The 21,240-nt window shown below is 34.1% G+C and overlaps 1 protein-coding gene and 1 pseudogene across 1 annotated transcript; both read right to left on the bottom strand.

Annotated features, from left to right (window-relative positions):
- Nucleotides 1–5,255: 5,255 nt before the first annotated feature.
- Nucleotides 5,256–9,370, bottom strand: LOC109099234 (sushi, nidogen and EGF-like domain-containing protein 1). The gene is made up of 12 exons (XM_042768035.1): nt 9,351–9,370; nt 8,816–8,904; nt 8,683–8,709; nt 8,473–8,505; nt 8,357–8,374; nt 8,235–8,252; nt 7,991–8,124; nt 7,596–7,895; nt 7,416–7,511; nt 7,193–7,331; nt 7,013–7,095; nt 5,256–6,923 (listed from the first exon to the last, which is right to left on the bottom strand). The coding sequence occupies exons 2-12, from the start codon at nt 8,862–8,864 to the stop codon at nt 6,843–6,845; spliced, it is 978 nt and encodes a 325-aa protein (XP_042623969.1). The 5' UTR covers nt 8,865–8,904; nt 9,351–9,370; the 3' UTR covers nt 5,256–6,842.
- A 2,473-nt stretch (nt 9,371–11,843) lies between these two features.
- On the bottom strand, nt 11,844–20,908 carry LOC122147049 (annotated as a pseudogene).
- Between the last annotated feature and the right edge of the window lie 332 nt (nt 20,909–21,240).

The raw sequence follows: 21,240 nt of genomic DNA, 5'->3' as shown, positions 1-21,240 counted from the left end.
CAAGGTCAACGCAGCCGTATACCAGGGAGTTTTAGAGCACTTCATGCTTCCTGCTGCTGACCAACTTTATGGAGATGCAGATTTCATTTTCCAACAGGACTTGGCACCTGCACACAGTGCCAAAGCTTCCAGTACCTGGTTTAAGGACCATGGTATCCCTGTTCTTAATTAGCCAGCAAACTCACCTGACCTTAACCCCATAGAAAATCTATGAGGTATTGTGAAGAGGAAGATGCGATATGCCAGACCCAAGAATGCAGAAGAGCTGAAGGGCACTATCAGAGCAACCTGGGCTGTCATAACACCTGAGCAGTGCCACAGACTGATCGACTCCATGCCACGCCGCATTGCTGCAGTAATCCAGGCAAAAGAAGCCCCAACTAAGTTTTGAACCCTGTACATGCTCATACTTTTCATGTTCATACTTTTCAGTTGTCCAAGATTTCTAAAAATCCTTTTCTTTGTATTGGTCTTAAGTAATATTCAAATTTTCTGAGTTACTGAATTTGAGATTTTCCTTAGTGGTCAGTTATAATCATCAAAATTAAAAGAAATAAACATTTGAAATATATCAGTCTGTGTAATGAATGAATATAATATACAAGTTTCACTTTTTGAATGGAATTAGTGAAATAAATCAACTTTTTGATGATATTCTAATTATATGACCAGCACCTGTATAGCTGCCCACTGCTCTGGGTGTGTGTTCACGGTGTGTTCAGTTCTCACTGCTGTTTGTGTGCACATGGAATGCATTAAATGCAAAGCACCAATTCCGAGTATGGGTTACCATACTTGGCAAGTGTCACAACTTTCACTTTCACTAGGGGAAGTCGTGGCCTAATGGTTAGAGAGTTTGATTCCTAACCCTCAGGTTCTGGGTTCGAGTCTCGGGCCGGCAATACCACGACTGAAAGTGCCCTTGAGCAAGGCACCGAACCCCCAACTGCTCCCCAGGTGCCGCAGCATAAATGGCTGCCCACTGTTCCAGGTGTGTGTTCACGGTGTGTGTGCACTCTGGATGGGTTAAATGCACAGCACAAATTCTGAGTATGGGTCACCATACTTGGTACATTGTCACATCACTCACTCACTCACTCACTTAGTATTCTTCTTAAAAAAATAAAAATAAAATAAAAAAACTCTCCTTGATGAATCTTTCCTTCAAATATAATCTCACCTTTACAGTATATATCAATATAAATACTTTATATTGGACTGTATATCCTTCACTTACTCTACTTACTAAAAATAAGTATCAGAAACTAGTATGTCCCATGATGCAGTACCTGCAACATGCTGTATTAAAATATGGCATTACCCTGTACAATTCCAGTGAGTTTTTTAGGCTTTACACATTATAAGACCTGAGAATGACTGAATACACATTCCTTGAGGGAATTCAGAAAGCACAGCCATATGATTTTTTACAAAATACTAGTAAACACTGGGGCTTAATACTGCTGACTAACTGGTAATTTGACACCTTTCCTTCTTCTGACTGCCATAATTCTATATTTTTTCAACACTTTTAAATGTAAAGAATAAACTGAATGAGGATAACACAGAATAAATATCAGCTGACACATGAACAGGTGATAAACCAGAATTGATATTTTGTGTTCAGAACACTGTAGCACTGATACAGAAAACGAAGATGATAATATCAGTTATCAATATAAGTCATTGTAGGATCTATTTTCTGTCAATCATGGCACGCAATTTTTAAAGGTCCTAGATCCCGTTACTGTTTTATTAAGTAACTTAAAATAGCATTCAGAATAGAATCAATTTCACTTTCACAATGAGAAAGTTATTAGACTTCAACAAACGATTTACAAAACATAACTATATAAACCTGTTGTTTATTCAGTATTTATGTCTTATAATATTGTTTTAATTATTAAGCCACATATTAAGATGTCTGATAAAACACTTGTTAAGTACATAAAACATTGCACAGGTGTCCGCCATTAATCACAGATGACTATCTGGTAGGACTGTGGTGGTTTCTGAAACATTGAACACAAATACAAACACCATCAAATACCTGATCAACTGACAAGTGCAGTTTTCTTTCCTGATGAAGATGCTCACTTATTTCTCAGGTTCATGTCAGGTTTGCTCCACTGATAGGTGGCATTTTTAGTTTGTGCAGATGTTGGAAAACTGGAGACAATCTCATGATGATTAAGTCAGAGATAAAACCACAGTGTAGGAGTCTTCCTTCTGTAATCACAGACATTGTATTTATTGTTCTCACTGCAAATGTTTGTAAGAGTTATGAACCTGTACCGTACCTGTTGGAAAAATAGTATGTGCATTATAATCATTATCTACTAATAAATAAACTGCGTATCCACCCAACTTTATTTCAGACTACTCACAAAAACCCTCTTGCATAATATCCAATGAATAATTAAAATCCATTGGTTATAACTGAGCTTGTCAAACTGGAGTTTTTTCCTTTGTAATAGCAAATCTTATGAGAATTTTGCAAAACAGCATGCACACATTGATTAGATTTATCAAATGCTTTAGCAGTGTGACCGAATTTCACATTTAAGTGTCACTTTGGCCTACAATTACACCTTATGCTCATTATTTGACTCTAAATATAATGAATAAATATATTTATTGGTGTCTTGTCATAATGCTGTTTTACAAAATAATGAAAGCATTAAGCTACTTGATTGGCTTTATTAGCCTCTGTTTTCTCAATTTTATACTTTTAAAAAAAACAGCAAAATATAGTCATTGTTATGTCTTTAGTCCAATCTATTACACATGGAAGGATTTGTTTTCTAAACATATGAGTGTAACATTCAAGATCAAGATATGCCTTTCCCTCAGACAGCTTATTGTACCTCATGTGGTTTAGCAGGAAGTTAACATTGATTTAAAATGTTTAACATTAAACAAATGGTCTTTCACTACAGATATAATCTTACAGTTAGATAAATAGCATTGCAAACCTGTACACACACACACACACACATACAGTATAAATATATATATATATATATATATGTATATATATATATATATATATATATATATATACACAGAGGTGTAAAAGTGAACGTGAATAAAAAGAACTGAAACATCAGTGAAAATCTTACTCAATTAAAAGTACAAGTATCTGGCTAAAAACATACTTGAGTAAAAGTAAAAAAGTAAAACTTTAAATTGTACTCAAGTATTAAAAATGTAGAAGCACTTTTTTTTTCTGACAGACATACAGAAGTTTGATTAAAGGGAGAAAACAAAACAAAATGTCATGGCACAGGTCAAACACATATATCTAGTGCAACTACAAAAACAATTAAAATGCAGTACAGTGGAACACACACATTCACACACACACACACAAAAAAAACATAGAATGGGATTAAAAGGAAACTCCATCCTTTCCACCCTCATGCCATCCCATATTTATATATGACTTTCATTTATCAGATGAACACAAACAAAGAGTTTTAGAAAAAAAAAAGAAAAAAAAACATCTTTCTTTGTATAATGCATGTGCATGGGACGTCCAAAAATGACACTTCAAAACCTACACAAAGTGAATATGACAGTAACTCATACAACCCCTGTTGATGAATCAGTGTCTTCTTAAGCAGAACAATAGATTTGTAAGAGAAACTAGAAATACAAATACTAATATTTTAAACTTGACCTTCTTATTACTCTGTGTGTGGTTTCTGAAGTGGCCCTGTCCCTTTGCATTATATGGACTAAAAATCTTTGCTTGTGTTCATCTGATGAAAGAAAGACATAAGCATCTGGGACGACATGAGAGTAAGTAAAGAATGAGAGAATTGACATTTTTGGGTGAACTATCCCTTTGAAGAGCAAGATGTGATGCAGAGGCTAGAAACATATTCCAGACAGAATACAAGAGTGATGAATTAATGAGGAGAGTCATGGAATTAAAACAAACAACATTAATATTTTGAAAGGCCACTTTGTGTGTGTGTGTGTGTGTGTGTGTGTGTGTGTGTGTGTGTGTGTGTGTGTGTGTGTGTGTGTGTGTGTGTGTGTGTGTGTGTGTGTGTTGTCTATTCAGCTTCACTGTCTAAAGGGTAATTAAACTTCAAATAGTTTATTTGGGGACATTTAGAGTTTTTTCTCTGCAAATTTTGATAAGTAATTATTTGCGACTAATTTGATGAATTAATGAGCAAATCATGTAATTATTAAGATTGCTATAGATAGATAATTGCTATTCAATGTGTCATATTATTCACTACCTGGTAAGAACATCACTAAACATGAATTACAATTAATTTAACATACAATGTTCATTTAAACACTTTTTTGGTTTGTTACATTTAATATATGTTTAATTTAATATAAAAAAAAACAATAATATTAATTTTATTTATATTACTTTTTTTTTATTTATCTTTTTCATTCTTGTGATGTATTACAAAGCTAATAGCTCTCTCAAAACAGAAAATAAAACTCTGCTACCTCAATTTGCTTCCTCAGATTTGATGGTGAACTTTTGAAGTCAGACATTATCTGATGAAAGTCATAACTGAAGTAGAAATGTGTGTAATTTACTTTTCAAGATTAAATAAAATTGTAAGGAGTAAAAAGTACTTTTTTTTTCTTCAGAAATGTACTCAAGTAAAAGTACAAGTAGTCATTTAAAATTTTACTTCAATAAAGTGCAAATCCCCCAAAATAATACTCAGTAATCAAGTAAAATTACTCAAGTATTTTACAACCCTGTACATATATATATATATATATATGTACCATATCTCAAAATCATGATACCACAGCACTCTTTATTTTACATTGCTTGAGGGAATTCAGCAATGGCAACGTAATACTGTTTATAAGCACAGCTATTTATTAGCACAATATTATAATTATTGCACATGTATTTAATGCCACCAGTTACTGTTACTGTCCTAGAGCTCCAATGGACTCTTTTCACACTATAATGAAGCATTTCTGCAACAATCATAGCATCGTAAATTTGGTAAATTTTCATTATACTGTTTTGTTATATTACCGTGGTATTAAAAGTCCAGAAAACCCACTACACTGTGTAATGGGGTTTTTAATGCAGCTGCTGAGGGAGTGACTGTAAACTTAATATATTTGTATCTTCTGACTGTCATAATCGACCATTTGTTTTCCCTCTTGAAAGCTTTGGAAAACCTTATAGTGGGTTTATTTTCTTTTGCCGTTGGAGGTAATGGGAATGCAAAAATTATATATGCAAATATCCTGTATGAGAATCACAAATAATAATATTTATTCAAAAATCCCACTGACACATGAACAGTTGATTCTCTAGAAACCATAAATTATACTTTGTATTCACACACTTTAGTAGGCTACTTACAGAAACTGCATAACACTTTTTAAAATTCATTATTTGTGAGTCAGAGTGACTGAACAATCTCAGTATCAGTCACTGTATGATGATGATATATCAGATCAGATGTCACTAAACGCTAAATAAACAACACAATAATATCTCTTTTGTGACGGACTTTGTCGCCACCTGCTGTTCAAGTGAATTAAATGAAATTAAGACTAGAGTTTTTCTAGACGCAGAAACACAATCAGTTTAGCCTGAAGTTTTTAGTATGGAAATATAGATATTCAATAGTTTAACTATCATTTTAGGGCTAGAAAATGACAAACGTATGACACTAACAAAATGAACAGTGGGTTTAGTCAGTGGTAATAGTATTAATGTCTGATTACTAAGATTTCCACAGAAAACGTTGAGTTTATCACTGTCAAATGAAATCAATAAAATAAATCAAACATCCAAAAAAACATAGCTACCATTAACAGTACCCAAAAACTAAAACATGACGTTAGTAGGCTAATGAATACAATGTAAAACTATTTTGTGAGCTAAAATGGCATTTTATTTTCACAATAAGCATGTTACATATTAATAATTAAAGATTATGACAGCAACATTATTGTGATGTAAAATGTTGAGCTTATCAAACTATTTCACAAGCTGTGTCCAAAATTGTGTATTTTTTTGCAAACTTACATTCGTCTTATTATAAGTCAGTGCACCACCAAAATGATTTTGAAACTAATATTAAAATTAAAGAGTTGTTTTAAAGTAACTCACTCATCGTCACTAAGCTGCTGTCTCCTTCTAGAGGTGAGTAAAGAAATATACAATTTCCCCTCCCTTCCGAAAACTAACCATGGTTTTACTACAAATAAAACCAAAAAATTAAAAATAAATAAATAAAAAAATAAACCCTGGTTACTATAGTTAGATCTTGATAACCACAAAGTAATCATTGTTTTGCTACAATAGCCATAGTTTAACCATGGTATTTGAAGTAAATCTGTGGTTATACAAATGGTAATCAATACACCAAAAACAACAACAACAACAACAACAAAAACATGGTTACTTCATTCTTACTATAATAAAGCAGTGACCATTAAGACCATTCAAAGTTTAAAAGGCAAAACACATATTTTACAGCTTGGTCAAGTATTTGTCTTAAGTTCTGTTTTAGTAAATGAACTTAGACTTTCATTTCTTAAGTTTGAAGAGTTTTAAACCCAAAAGCAATTAAAAAGACCTGATATTACAAAACATGATGTGACAAAGAAAAAGACTGATGGATCATTTTTTTTATGCTCAATTATGTATGTATATAAATGAAACAGAAAGCAAGTTGAAGAGTGAGACATTATACAAGTTCCTTTTCTGTGCAGTGACATTCCCCTCATTATCAGTTTCTGCATCTTAATAATGTCAGTGAAATTCATCATCATAGACTTTATGAACCAGTTTGTGCTTTAATTTCCCTCCATGAATGAGGCTGATGTTACGGCTGTGTCTTTTTAACTTCCCTTAACTTCATCTGGATGCTACTTGACAGTCCACGACTGAACAGATCTTGTTTTATCTGAAACAAAGATGGATAGACAGATCAAAAATCAAAATTTATGCTTTTTTTTATATTCAATGTTAAATTTAATTGCTTTAGTGACTTACTCTCAGCAAAACAGCCTCAATGTTTTCACTCTGTGTTAAGTCTGAAAATGATGTAAGTCTTATCTGAACTCCTATGATGCTTTCTAAAGGGACACAAAGACATAATAACCCATTATAACATGATATAACATGGCTGTATGTCACGTCACTTGTGACACATAATCTTGATGAAACTCCTACCTAATCCACTGTTTGCACTGAAGGCCCAACGACCAGGAACGTTTACATTACTCGTGTTCCTCAGGTTTGAGACGGAGTAGCCATTAGTTGAACCAGGAATTACAAAGTGGTCGATGGAGTTTATTGTGTCGTACCCAGCCTGTTGAAACATGAAAAACAAATTATATGAACACATACGGAGCCGATATAGAATAATATTTAAATCCTGTGAAGTTTGTTTTACCTCCACTTGATCATAAATCACAGCGCAGTCACCATAATTTATCAGAAAGAAAGAAAGACTGCCATTTGAAATTAAAACCACTTGAAACGTGATTGCCTGAAACAATAAGAAAGTAACATCATGAATCATAGTCTATACAGTCTGTGACCTTGTGCTAGGGTTTTTTTTTTTTTTTCTTACCTGGGCTGAGTGACGAATAAATGAATTCATATCCACCGCATCAACATAGTCCCAAGTGACGACAAACACCCAAGAAGCAGTGAAGTTCATCTGAGGGAAATACTGGTTTATATCCTGAGTGGCACGAGTGAGAACACTTCCATTTGTGTACTGCTGATACGAGAACATGCCCATCCATCCCATGTCATCAAGGTCACTCCAGAGCGGAGCGATGAAATCTTCAGCTCCTCTGGTGGGATTATAGTTAGGTCCAGATGCTGGTTCAGGTTGGTTGAACGTAAGGAGTCCGTTATAATGAACCTGTAATATGAGAAATCAGGTCAAATCCACTAGAAAAGGATTGCTCATCACAACATTTGCATAACTGTAGACTGACAATGGAAATGAATTCTCACATATAAGCTGTTGTATGTGCGGCCAAAGAATGTATATGGAGTGGATAAGGCAACAGATTCATAGCTTTCATCACCAGTAAGAAAATGTTCTGTGTCTCCTGCTGCTGAGCGAAATGGATAGAATATAGCCGGTGCTGCCAAGTGAATGAGCATAAAAAATACAAATGAAGATGTGAGCAGTTTTTGCAAGAAACCTCATAATTAGAGACATAAACACACCATTAACTCAAAGGTCAATAATTAACTGTCCAGGGCTCTGCAGCTGTTTGTGCAATGGCAAAACAAGATTTTAATTATAAAAGATTTTCTTCTACAGTACTTTGTGTAAGTGTATGATGGGTCTTGCATCATTCGCAGCATTATTACCTGACGTGGTTGCGTTTTCTGAAAGAATGAACACATGAAATACATTAAATACCTCATGAAGTTGGGGCACGATATTTATTCATTTTTGAGGCTTTCATTACTTGTAGCATTATTACCTGCTGGCGCTACGGTGCTTTCCAGTGCAGTGGCTGAAAAGGATGAACACAAATACAACCACTATTAAATACCTCATGAACTTGAGCACAGTTTTCTGTCCTGATGGAGATGCTCTCTGATTTCAGAGTTCATATTGGGTTTGTTCAGTTGACACCATAGGCAACATTTTTAAAAACAGATCTGTTTCTAATTCAAAGGTCTATAATTACCTGCTACAGTTGCTGTTTGTGCTCTAGCTGTTAAAGAGAAAGAAATTATTCCATTCAGAAACACACAGATGTGTATATTTTAATTGTCTTTGCAACATTAAGACTAATAATCAAACAGTAAATAAAACCATACTGAGTGATAGGACTGATATGAACACCAGCAGATGCTGTGAAATCCTCATGATGATGTCAAAAATAAAACCAGGTCTTATAAGAGTCCGTCTGTAAACAGAGAGAGCTTTATTATTCTCACTGGAAAATGCAGTTAAACTGATCTTAATCTGGAACTCTTGATAAAAAAAAAAGTTTTATTATTTATATTACATTTGAGATATTTCCAACTATGGTTATGAAAAAGCTAATATTCGATATGAAACCAGGTCTCACTTTATACTGGGCATCTTTAAGTATGTGCTTACCTTAAAATGTATTACAGTGGACATTGTGTAGCTACATACACTGCATGAGATTAGTACAATACAGTATTAACTATTGAAAATATGAATCTTAATTTGTACCCCCATGCACTGTATATAAGCTCTAGGGACTAACTAACCATAATCCCAAATGTTCCTTTATTATTCAAAGAGTTTTTTTCTTTAACATACTTTCATGTATTTATACGCCTACAGTATATGCAGTGTATCAGTATAAACAGTGTATCTGACCTTGACAGCACAAATGCAAATTCTTATGTACACACACACACACACATGTATATACACACGCACCGTCTATCACACACACACACACACACACACACACACACACACACAAAAACACCTGAGGATACAGTTTAATATTAATTAATATAAATAAATATTAAGTTAAATATTAATATTAATTAACGTAATATTAAAGAGATTTTACTTACCTCTGCTTCTCAACCTCTTGTACCTGATGTGGGTTAAATTACTATGCATCAAGTGTGCATTGACCTTTAAACGTGTCCCGGCCCTGTTTCAACAACAGAGCATCTCCAGGAATAAAATAAAAATATGTTTTCATTGGAACACTGCCAGGAATTATCACAAAAACATTGAAACAATAGGACTTAATATATAATGTTTAGAATTTAGGTTTTACCTGTAAAGACTTTATCACAAGCCTTTATTTGTAAACAATTGTAATATTAGTTATATATTAGAATCAATATTAGTTATAATTATTAATATATTTATGAATTAATTATAAGAACATTTATATCAGTAGACAGTGACTGCATTCAAAAAGAATGTACAGAATGAGTATCACACAGACTAAATATAAAGCAACTGACGCAAGTGAGGCTTTAAATGATTTCAATATGATACTTTTTTTTCAGTGCTACTTTAAATAACACTGTATTTTTGTATTTTTTTTGTAATTATTTCATTAGTTAAGTGAATTACTGGTCAGAGACTGAATGATTGCAATACACTGACAAAATGTCATAATCTGCCAAAAAATAAATAAAAATAAAAAAGAACTGCTCTTACAGATTTATTTCCACCTCTTCAATGTTCAATGTTCTGTTAAATTGAATTAAATTCAAGCACTTTTAATGTAATTTAAGCACTTTTATTTTTTTGTAACTTGCCAATTATTACATAATTACTTGTATTTCTAGATGAAGCAAGTGTGCACTAAACAGATAAAAGTAGACACTGTAAACATTTGTACTCAGTAAAGTTGATTATTTGAATTTTATTGACGTAAATGGTAACCAGCAATACAAAAGAAAATGCATACAAAGATTGGCATACCAGAACAGGCAGTTTCCTCATGTATTTATGTTAATATCTTTAACTATAATGTAATCTTGCACTTATTCCACTTTTTATGTATTGTCCACTTATTAGCCCATATACAGTATTAAGATGTTTTTAAACATTTCAGAATGAAGTATATGATATTGCGGTATTATTCCTTCTTGTCCAGCTTCATGTCTATTTTTAATATTTACAGAGATGTTTAAACATTTTACATTCAGTATTGTAATCTACTTCTGAATGTTCTCATGGCTGAGACTATTCAGGGTGTTTAAAAGCAAAAGCAAAAGTATGCAATGGTATATTTTTTCTTACGTAGGTTTGGGTAAAACAAAAGAGTGGTTAGCTAACATTTGATAACACAAAGCACAATGAGGAGGATCAGTGATAACTGCTAAAGCACATGCTGAATTTATACATAACGAGTTCTTCCTGTTGAGTGACATTTCCTTTTTCAGAACACACTGGGTCCCAAGAGACAAATAGGCATATCAACATTAAATGCAGTTTTCAACCTGACAGAAAAAATAGTTAATCTAAAACCAGAGTCCAGAGAAATTAGTAATGCATGTGTTGGTTGTTGTTGTTTATGAATCAGATCACTGCAGCCAAAATTTAACTTGAGGAACAGATTAGTCAATTTGTGATCAGATCATTCAGATTAGGTTTGTAATGGCTTCAGCTATCAATTGATTCATTAAAAATATTTGAATAAAAAGAAAAAAAAAAGATTTTTCTAAATGGATATTGTCACATAAATGAACTCTTATAAGTGCAGGTAACCTAGGGTGGATGTCAGTACGTTATACATCTTAACCACTATACTGTACCTAATGCAAGACCACTTTAACTCTTATGTGCTGTTCGTTTGGGGTATACACTCGTGCTGTTTGGGCCCAGACATCAAAATGTGATGATAATGCTTTTTTAAAAACAAATGTAATTTTACTCGGTTTATTAATGATTTTCCTCTACATTTGTGCACTTTTGGGAGAATTTATGGTAATTTTTTTTTGACGTATATAAATAAATTAAAACATATTTTAAATAGTTTTATGTAAAATACACTTTATGAAAGACCCACATTCCTAATTTTAATTCATGGGGATAACATGGCCAATGTGCCATAGCATAATGGGGAATTGTTTCCATTTACTTGAAAACAAACACTTTTAAAATTAGAAAAACATGAAATTTCACCAGATGGCTGTAGAGCATTACTCGATGGCCCATTTGCCATTTCCACATACGTATAGATCTTTTCACAAGTTTTTTTTTTTTTTTTTTTTTTGATTTATGTTAAGAGATTATAAAATCATTATTGTAATAATAAAAAATGAACATATGTCAAAGTTTAGCAGTTTTTTGTTATGTTTTGTTTTTTGTTTCCATTTTCCTTTTAAATTTTAAAGCTTCAAATAAAAACCACATTAATCTCAGTCTTCACAAGATCAGTTAGATATTTGCTGTCAGTCGCTAAGTGAACAGAACGGTTTTATTTCTTTTCCTGAAGGAGAATGATATTATGGCTTTATCTTTTGCACATTTCTTAACGTCAGCTCTATGCTGTTTGGCAGACCATACTTGACCAGCTCCTGTTTGATCTGAAACACAGATGGACAAACAGATCAGATTTTCTCCATGTTGTATATTAGCACCGCATTCTGTATGAATAGTCATGTTTGTGTCTTACTTGCTGCAAAACAATCTGAATGTTTCCAGTATCTGTTAGGTCAGAAAATGAGGAAAGTTTTGCTTGAAGTCCAGTGATGTACTCTAAAGGGAAACACACATACACACAGACTGATTAATTATTTGTTGAATGTGTATATACTGTACATATGTGTTGGTTTCTAGTACAGCCAAACGAAACAAGTTATATGTGGGTGAAATCAAGTTTGACTTGTTTGTTGTGTTGGGACGTGTCATAACATTGGTTTATAAAGTACAGTGGCCGAGAGAGTTCAATCTGCTGCATATTGATTACCATTTGTATAACCACATTTGGACAAATACCATGGTTAAACTGTGGTAAGTGTAGCAAAACCATGGTTAATCTGTGGTTACCTTGGTTTAACTGTACAGTAGTAACTATGTTTATATATATATGTATATATATATATATATATATATATATACATATATATATATATATATATATATGCTCATTTGTAAATGTTTATATTATGTTAAAAGTTTATCTATATATACATATATATATATATATATATATATATATATATATATATATAAAATATGGATAATTTTCGTTGTGAAGGAAGGAAGTTGTGAAAATTTGTTAGCCAACATACATAACTTTTCACAGTAACAGGAATTGTGTATTTCGTCAGCTTATTTATTCTAATGATATCCAAAAAGATCAGAATGTTAAAATAAACAAAAATCTCACATTTAGCAGGCATTGATAAACATGTCCAGACCAGGTACGCCACTTGTTGCTCTCCCCATAAACATTTCCTTTGTGGACTGTGCATATTAACAGCATATTTCTTTATTTGGTTGTGAGTATTTTCGGTGCATGTGCTGTCAAACTGATGAAGATGTTTTCTTAATTTGTTTTGTTTTTTTGCGCGTTGAGCTCTCTCGGCCACCGTAGTAAAATAATTTCTGGGTATAACACATTGTGATGATGAACAAACTGATGGTAATGTGTTGTAAGGTTACCCTTGTTTGACTTTGATCCACCGTCCACCCTGAAGGCCCATCGACCGGGAACATTACCATTACTGGAGTTCCTGAGGTTTGAGATGAAGCTGCCATTGATTGATTCAGGAATCACAAAGTAGTGTGTGGAGCTTACTGTGTCATAACCAGCCTGAAAGTGTGTAAAAACATTTTTCATATAAATAGTATTTATAAAGGACATGAACTTTTATACAGTAGTGAACTGAATAGTAACATTTTGTTCACAATACAGAAAACAAGTTTCTTTTACCTGCACTGGATGCTCTGTTACAGCAATGTCACCATAATTCATCAGAATAAATGAAAAATTACTGCCTGAAATTAAAATCACTTGAAATGAAGTTTCCTGAAAGATTGAAAAAGATAATCACTTTAGACTTAGTGCTCACTGTTTATGAGCATTATTACACAGCTCTCTGGAATGATTCTGATTGGTCAGTCGTGACATTCTGAGGTTTGCTATTCCCTGATAACAACCGTCGTCATTAGCAACGCTGAATAACACACCAATAATACAGGTATTTGAGGCTGGCGCTTCGTTCATATCTCGCATAACACACCACCAAACTGTGTCATCAGTAACTGCTATTATCTTGTGCCTAAGTTATCAACTGTATTTACTGTCATTTGAAACAAGAGGACTTTAGTATTAATAGTAGGCCTGCAGTATTATTGTTGAGGTGTTCGGTTTGTTGCCAGAGTGATTGTTAATAAATTTAAGGATTTAAGATTTTAAAACGCTTTCTTCTCGAATAACATTTTATGTCCTTGTCATTATTATTGTGGTGAAGAGCTGTATAATTAGTGATACGACTGTAGATTATGCCTTAAATGTCCATCTTGTCTGAACTTTGTCTAAGCTTAAAGCTGTTTTTTGTGGAAGCTTTACGTTTAAAGAGCAATATTCCTTGTCTAATTATTTACTTATGTGCCACATAGCCATTTAATAAGTTGGATAATGTACATAATGAACACATAAGGTGTTCAATAAAGTATTTTGAAATTGCATTGTGGATTAAGTAAAAGCATTCACATTTCAGAAGAATATCAAACTTACTGTACTGGTCAAAGCATAGTAAGCAACTTTATTCCATGTTGCAACAAACACCCAAGAGGCAGTGAAGTACAGATTTGGGAAATGTGTGTTTATATCCTGAGTGGCGCGTGTGAGGACATTTCCACGGTGTACTGATGATATGAAACTACACCTCTCAGGATGTTGTAAAGATTTTTTCAGAGACCAGCAATTATATCTTGGCTTCCTCTAGCGGGGAATGAGTAGGGAACATATTCATTTGAAGCTTGGTTAAATGTGAGGTATCCATTATTATTAACCTGAAACATGAGAAATGCTGTCAAAATCACTGATCACAGATGAGTTTATAAAGAATTCAGCAAACATTTAGACTCAGAATCAAGATGGAATGAAATTCTTACATAAATCTGCTGGTAAGTGCGGCCAAAGAACAGAAATGGACTCAACAGCTGAATAACTGAGGAGCTTCCATCTTCAACAGCAGTATTGTATGTGTCTCCTGCTGCTGAGCCGAATGGATAAAATATTGCTGGTGCTGCCAAGAGAATGAATAAAAAAAATATATATATATATATTTTTTACACTGATTTATGAGGCTCATTTTTGATGATGATGACTTTTAGGGCAGTACATTTTTCAACCATTATAATCTTTAATAAATATAAAGATAATATAAAAATATTACAAAAAATACAGAACCTGTACATTATGCATATGAATCTGTCCGGTTAGGAAGCATAAGTGATTCTGAATCAGTTCCTCTTGCTTTAGTGCAAATGAAAGTGACAACAGATGCACTGGAGAGGCAACAAGAAGACAACCCCCCAAAATGGAATGGTTTTGTAGGAAGTGGCCACAGAAAATTGCTCTTTCCCTATGCTTCCTGACTGATTTGCCCCTAGTTTTGACCAAAATCGGGGGGCATGGAAGAGAAATTCTCAGAGCCATTGTCAAACCTAATGATGGTGCAGTGGGCCCTGGGTTCTTTCCTGCTGCATGACAATGCCCGGCCCCATGTTGCCAGAGTTTGTAGGCAGTTTCTGGATGACAAAGGCATTGATGCCATTGACTGGCCCTCAAGTTTCCCAGACCTGAATCCAATTGAGCACCTCTGGGATGTTATGTATCAAAGCATCCATAAGTAGCACCACAGACTGTCCAGGAGCTCACTGATGCCCTGATCCAGGTCTGGCAGGAGATCCCCAGGACACCATGTGCCGTTTCATCAGGAGCAGGCCAAGACATGGTCGAAAGTGCATACAGGCATGTGGGGTCCATACACGCTACTGACTTACATTATGAGTTGCTTTGATGAAATTCTTGCACATTCATTTCAATTTTTACTTTGATTTTTGGTGTGACTTTGAATCCAGCCCTCGATAGGTTGAAGATTTTGGATTCCATTGACCGTTGTTACATTATTTTGTTCTCAACAAATTTCACAGTAGGTAAAGTCACAAACACAAGACAAGAAGAAACAAACACACCCCTAACACACAGATTTTCATTATTCTGTCCTAAATTCAGCAGTATGTAGAACTGTAGAAGCAATAGCAGACTACATTTACCTGCCAAGGTTGGCTCCGGAGTGACAGTATGATTACTGATGCTAATGTTCCTAACGTCTGAAAAAAAATCAAATGCATTAATTGCATATGTATAAAAGGCACATGTTAATGTATTTACCTTCACAGAATGCCAAAAACAGACAGATAATCTAACAAACGCATAAATGTAATACTTTACACGAATGCTAAATATGCTTACCTGCACAGTATGCCAAGTAGCAGCCTACTGGTCTCACAAACTCATAGACATAATAACCTCCTGAGCAGGCTTTGACTTTAATGGGATTCGACTGGAAACCACAGCAGTTATTCCCCCAGTGACCGCAGACACTTCGAGTCACCACCCCATCCTCAATTCGTGGGTGTGCTCCATTCAGCCACAGTGGGGCATGAGTTCCGCAACTTAACTGATCAACACATGTGTCAGGCATCTGAACACTCTGACCCCGAATGAAGAGACGATACCAGCCGACCCAGTTGACATCAGTGTCACACAATAATTTAGAGGTATATTGAGCGTAATATGATGATTGTAATTGATTGTTGGTTGCTCTCCGTAAATCATCCAGCACAGTGTAGTTATAGCAGGGATCATATGGGAGGGCTGTGATAAAAAAAAAAAAAATTTAATCATTGAAATTACTATTCATATGTACCTCCTTGCACCTAGGAGTGGAGTAAAAAATAGTTTTTTTCTTTCTTTCCATGAGTTTTAAGTTTATACACAGCAAACTGTAAAACATCTCTTCATTTAGAACACAACCTTACTAACAATTTTGCATGATGGTAATAACAACGTTCCACTTACATTTCTTTATCATTTTTAATTGATCAAAATTAGCCAAACATACAATCGCAAATCTTATAAAGGAATAAAGTAAAGTGCCCCTATTATGCTATTTTAAATTATTTTAAATTTGACAATAGGTTTAAATGCATCTCAGGTCAAAAAACCTTAGTTTTCTCATAATATACACTATACAGCATCACCTCTTTTCTCACAGTGTCTGAAATGGTTCAATCAAGCATCCAGTCACTTTAAACCCCTCCTTTCCAAGAGCCTACCGTGCTTTGATTGGTGAGATGGCTCAGTCTGTTGTGATTGGTCGACAGACCAGATCTGAATTTCTTTTTCTAACTTGAACATAAAATTAAAATATCAAATAAATGTAATCTTACCACCTCATTTTATCTTTGTATCTGATTTAATTATTAATAACTAACAAAAATAACTACTTTTATCAATCCAGTCAAATTTTGCGTTGATAACATCACTAACAGCTTTAACTTGTCAGTGCTGGCAATATGACCATGATAAGCAGCTCAAATCCACGGCTTGTGTGTATTACACAGTTTTAATAACAATATATTAAATACCCAAACAAAACAAACACCTCCTGATGATGAAATCAGAGATAAAACCAGAATGTCAAAGTCCTTCTTCTGCAACATTATTCTTTTGTAGAGCAGAAGCTTTGACATACAATGCCAGAAAATTACTTCCTCAGCACTGTGAAGTCCAAATGTGAGTCTGATGAAGATGTGAATGGTTTTTACAAATAGCAGTCTCATAATTGCAGTAGTTCTGACGTGAATGTATGCCGTTAATTTAAAGGTCTGCAATTACCTGTCAATGGCTTTGCAGTTGTTGTTGCTGCTGCTGTTGTTGTAATGCCTAATAAAGAAATAACAGCATTAAAGTCACCACCCTACATTTTTTTTTATATATAATAATATATATAATTACTGTGCCCTCATAATCTTTGATTAAAATAACTTCCACAACCATCCAATCAATTCCCAATGGACAAAATCAATTCCCTCCCTACATTTTTTCTTGTTCGAGAAGCCATTTCATGCACTCAGATATTGAGTTGAGTTAAAGAGAAGAAAGACTATTGTTAGGTATTTAAGCAGGGATAGTATTGCACGGGATTAGTATTACCTGGTGACCTCCAGTCATTTGTAATAATTGCGGAGGTTGTCTGTGATCTTAAAGGTGCAGTGTGTAATAACGGCTCAGTCCCCCGCTCACCCCTCCCTTTAGAGAAGCTACGGTGGTAGCTTTACACAGGTAAAGATGTCGATGGGTAAAGACAGCAGAGAGCAATGAGATTTTTTTACAAAGGTAAATCAAGGAATTATATTTACTTAAATATTCAATAAATCGATGGTATTGCGAATGTTAATGTACTTTTTTTATTCACAAGAACAACAAAGTGATGAAACACGCTCTGTAGAGCAGTTTGACCGTTAGGGCTACTGTAGAAACATGGTGGCGACTTCCAAGTATGGGGACCCGCGGTGTACTGTATGTACATGGAAATAGCTCAATCTAAGGTAATAAAAACATAACGGTTCATTAAGTAAGGTCTTTATACACCTCTGAAAAGCATAGTTATGTATATTATATTGCATTTCTGTATATAGATTGTTGTAAATATTACACATTGCACCTTTAATCCCGTGACAAACGTCCATGTCTGTAATTTGTAAAGTAAAAATTCCCCCGCAAATGACCTACCATTTTTCACAGAGCACTGAGGTCCTGTGGTAATATTAGTCCCGTGCGAATCAACATCTCTGTGATTTGGCCAGCATTTGCCAGGTTGTACAGCATTTTTAGAGGTTTTCGTTTCCTGTGTGCCTTTTTATCCATCTTTTGCAAAACATGGAGCTGCATTGGATTGTTTGATAGTATTTCAGGTGCTGTCATATCGCTACACAATTTACAGAAAGCAAAACTGAAAAGGTTTTGAAGTTAATGTGTTACAAATAAATCAAGCATAAATCTTGAGATATATTTTAACCTGGTGAAATGTAAATGACACAGGGCATGAAACTATATTAGTTGTTTTTTTCTTTCCTTTCTTTTTTTATCCATCTACCAGACCACAGAATGGGACTCTCAGAGCAAGTCAGTAAATTCGAATAAAATCACAGGTGAATGCACCACACAAAATACAGATTTGGGAGGGGGGGATTTCAAAATCACAAAAGGTCCCCATTTTGCTTGTCCTAGCCTCAAATAGGAAAACGTTGCGAAAACGTTGCCTGTGTGTTCACACGTGGATTAAAGCTCTCACCTCAAATCGTGTGCCCTCCTTTTGTTAGCAAATGATTTCTTTTTGTTTTGGGACTATGATTATCACCGTGTTTTTACATAAAAAAAAAGAGAAAAAATAAAACTTGGAAGAAAACCGTATCCAAGCTTGGCCTGGACTGAGAATGCGGGACATCTATGCGTCACGTCGCCAGGGCAGAGTGAGGTTGGGGCAAAATGCACGTGAGAAACCTCTCTCTGGGTACTGTTAGCTGACACACACACCCTTGCATCCCTGCATCTTGGTCTCCCAAGTTACTTCGCATAATGTAGGGAAAGTTGGTTGGTGTTAAGACCGATAACTACAAAAATAAAACCCCTGGACGGCCATAATAGGGATATATATTTGGTTTGTCATATCAGAGGTAGCTTATGTCGTAACACTATCGTAACTTTGTTTCATTCTGACATTATATTATAAAACATTTCCAGGATACATAAAAAATGTGGCAGAGGTTCTTCTTGGGTTTGTTCAGTTCATACCACAGATCTGATTCCAATTCAAAGGTCCATATATATATATACAACTTTACAGAAAATTACGTTTCTTCAAAATTACCTGCCGGATTTGTTGATGCAGATATTGTTAATAGAGCTGTTATTGGTGCAGATGTTGTTGTTGTCAGTAAAGATGTCATTGTCATGGGTGTCATTGTTGCAGATGTTGCTGCTGCAGATGTTGTTGTTGCAGCAGGTGTTGTTGCAAATGTTATTGGTGCAGATGTTGTTGTTATCTCAGGTGTTGTTGGTGGTGGTGCAGATGTTGTTGTTGTAATAAATGTTGTTTGTGCGGTTGTTGATTGTGCCCTGGCTGTTAAAGAGAAAGAGAGATGATTTAATTCAGAAAAAGAAAATTCAGAAATGTGTGTATTTTTACAAAAACATTAACACTGAAAATCAATCAGGAACAAAGTCCTTACTGAGTGACAGGACTGATATGAACACCAGCAGGTGTTGTGAAACCAGAGTTATTCTCATGATGATGAAGTCAGGAAAAACCAGAATGTACAATAGGTTGGGAGTCCTGTAATCAGAGAGCATTAAAGCGTCATTCTAGAATCTCTCTTAAACACTTATAACAAATCAGATAATTCAGTCACATCTGACTGAACTCATTCACAGCCATTCAAAAACAGCTAATATTCTTTATTAAACACTGTACACTACTGTATGTACTGTTGTAAATGTGCATCTTTATTTCCACCACAATGTGTAAAGTAACATATAACTATAATGAGGGAGACAATATTAGTTTTTTAACACAACCTTTTTAAAAAGTTACTCTAAATAGTGCAATAACCATCTTTCAGCTCAGAGTTTATGTATGTCCACATGCATGCACTTCATACAAGCTTAAACAGTTCAATTAGTTCACAAAGAACTATTGATGTGATGTACAATATAAAGTTACTGTGAATAAAAAATAATAAAATTCAGTGTAAGTAACTTTCATGCCATCAGTCAAATGATCCACTCACTTGAGCTCCGAGGGTCTGGTGGACACTGTGATAATATCCCTCATAACAGCAAATGCCAATTTTGAGTGATTGTTTTGTAAAACTACATGTTCTGCTAATTTTAGTGTGAAATTATTATTGAATTCAATAAGGATACATTCAAATGATCAAAGTGACAGTAAAGACATTTATAATGTTACAAAAGTTCATCATAGTTTCTACAAAAATATTAAGCAGCACAGTAGTTTTCAACATTGATAATAAATCAGCATATCAGAATGATTTCTGAAGGATCATGAAGACTGGAGTAATGATGCTGAAAATTCAGCTTTGATCAAAGGAATAAATTTGATTTTATAATATATAACAATAGAACACAATTATTATACCTACATGTAGATGTTACTTGAATGGAATTTTGTTTTACTGCATTGTGTCATCTTAAATTATAACCTTCAAAGAATAACAAAATATAGATTTTTTTTTTCTAATCCATTCACCAGGTAATGATAAATTGTCCAATTTGAGAATATGATTTGTGGTGCTTAACATTAAAGCGAAAGATTTTGCTTACCTCAGCTTCTTCTGAGCTGCTCTTGTACCGAATGTGGTTTAGCAGGAAGTTTCATTGATTTTAAATGTGTCCCAGACCTGCGTACAGTGTATGAGGAAACATCTAGAATGAAAAAAAATTGGGCTGCAGTTTTACGTCTGTGTTTAAGTGGTTAATACAAGTTGTACATTTCATATAATGACATATTCAATTAATTTAATATTATAACAAATATTCTTTTCTTCCATCACACTGTAATTAATTTTGCTGTAATTAATGAGTCATTTTGTCATTTCAAAGAATTTCTCAAATTGAATCAATTAGAAAGGGGTAAATGTAGTAAATACACGGTAATAACTTGGGAAACATGTGTTTTTGTATTTA

This window comes from Cyprinus carpio, chromosome A12 (genome assembly GCF_018340385.1).
Source record: "Cyprinus carpio isolate SPL01 chromosome A12, ASM1834038v1, whole genome shotgun sequence".
Taxonomy (NCBI): domain Eukaryota; kingdom Metazoa; phylum Chordata; class Actinopteri; order Cypriniformes; family Cyprinidae; genus Cyprinus; species Cyprinus carpio.
This window is presented reverse-complemented; position numbering and strand designations above follow the sequence as displayed.

Bases quoted from the DNA above. Each gene is read 5' to 3' on its own strand.
- LOC109099234 (XM_042768035.1), bottom strand. From the start codon at position 8,864: ATGAGGATTTCACAGCATCTGCTGGTGTTCATATCAGTCCTATCACTC. The intron at 8,710-8,815 runs GTATGGTTTTAT...TCTCTTTAACAG, and splicing joins CATATCAGTCCTATCACTCA to CTAGAGCACAAACAGCAACT. The intron at 7,512-7,595 runs GTAAGAAAAAAA...TTATTGTTTCAG, and splicing joins TTATTCGTCACTCAGCCCAG to GCAATCACGTTTCAAGTGGT.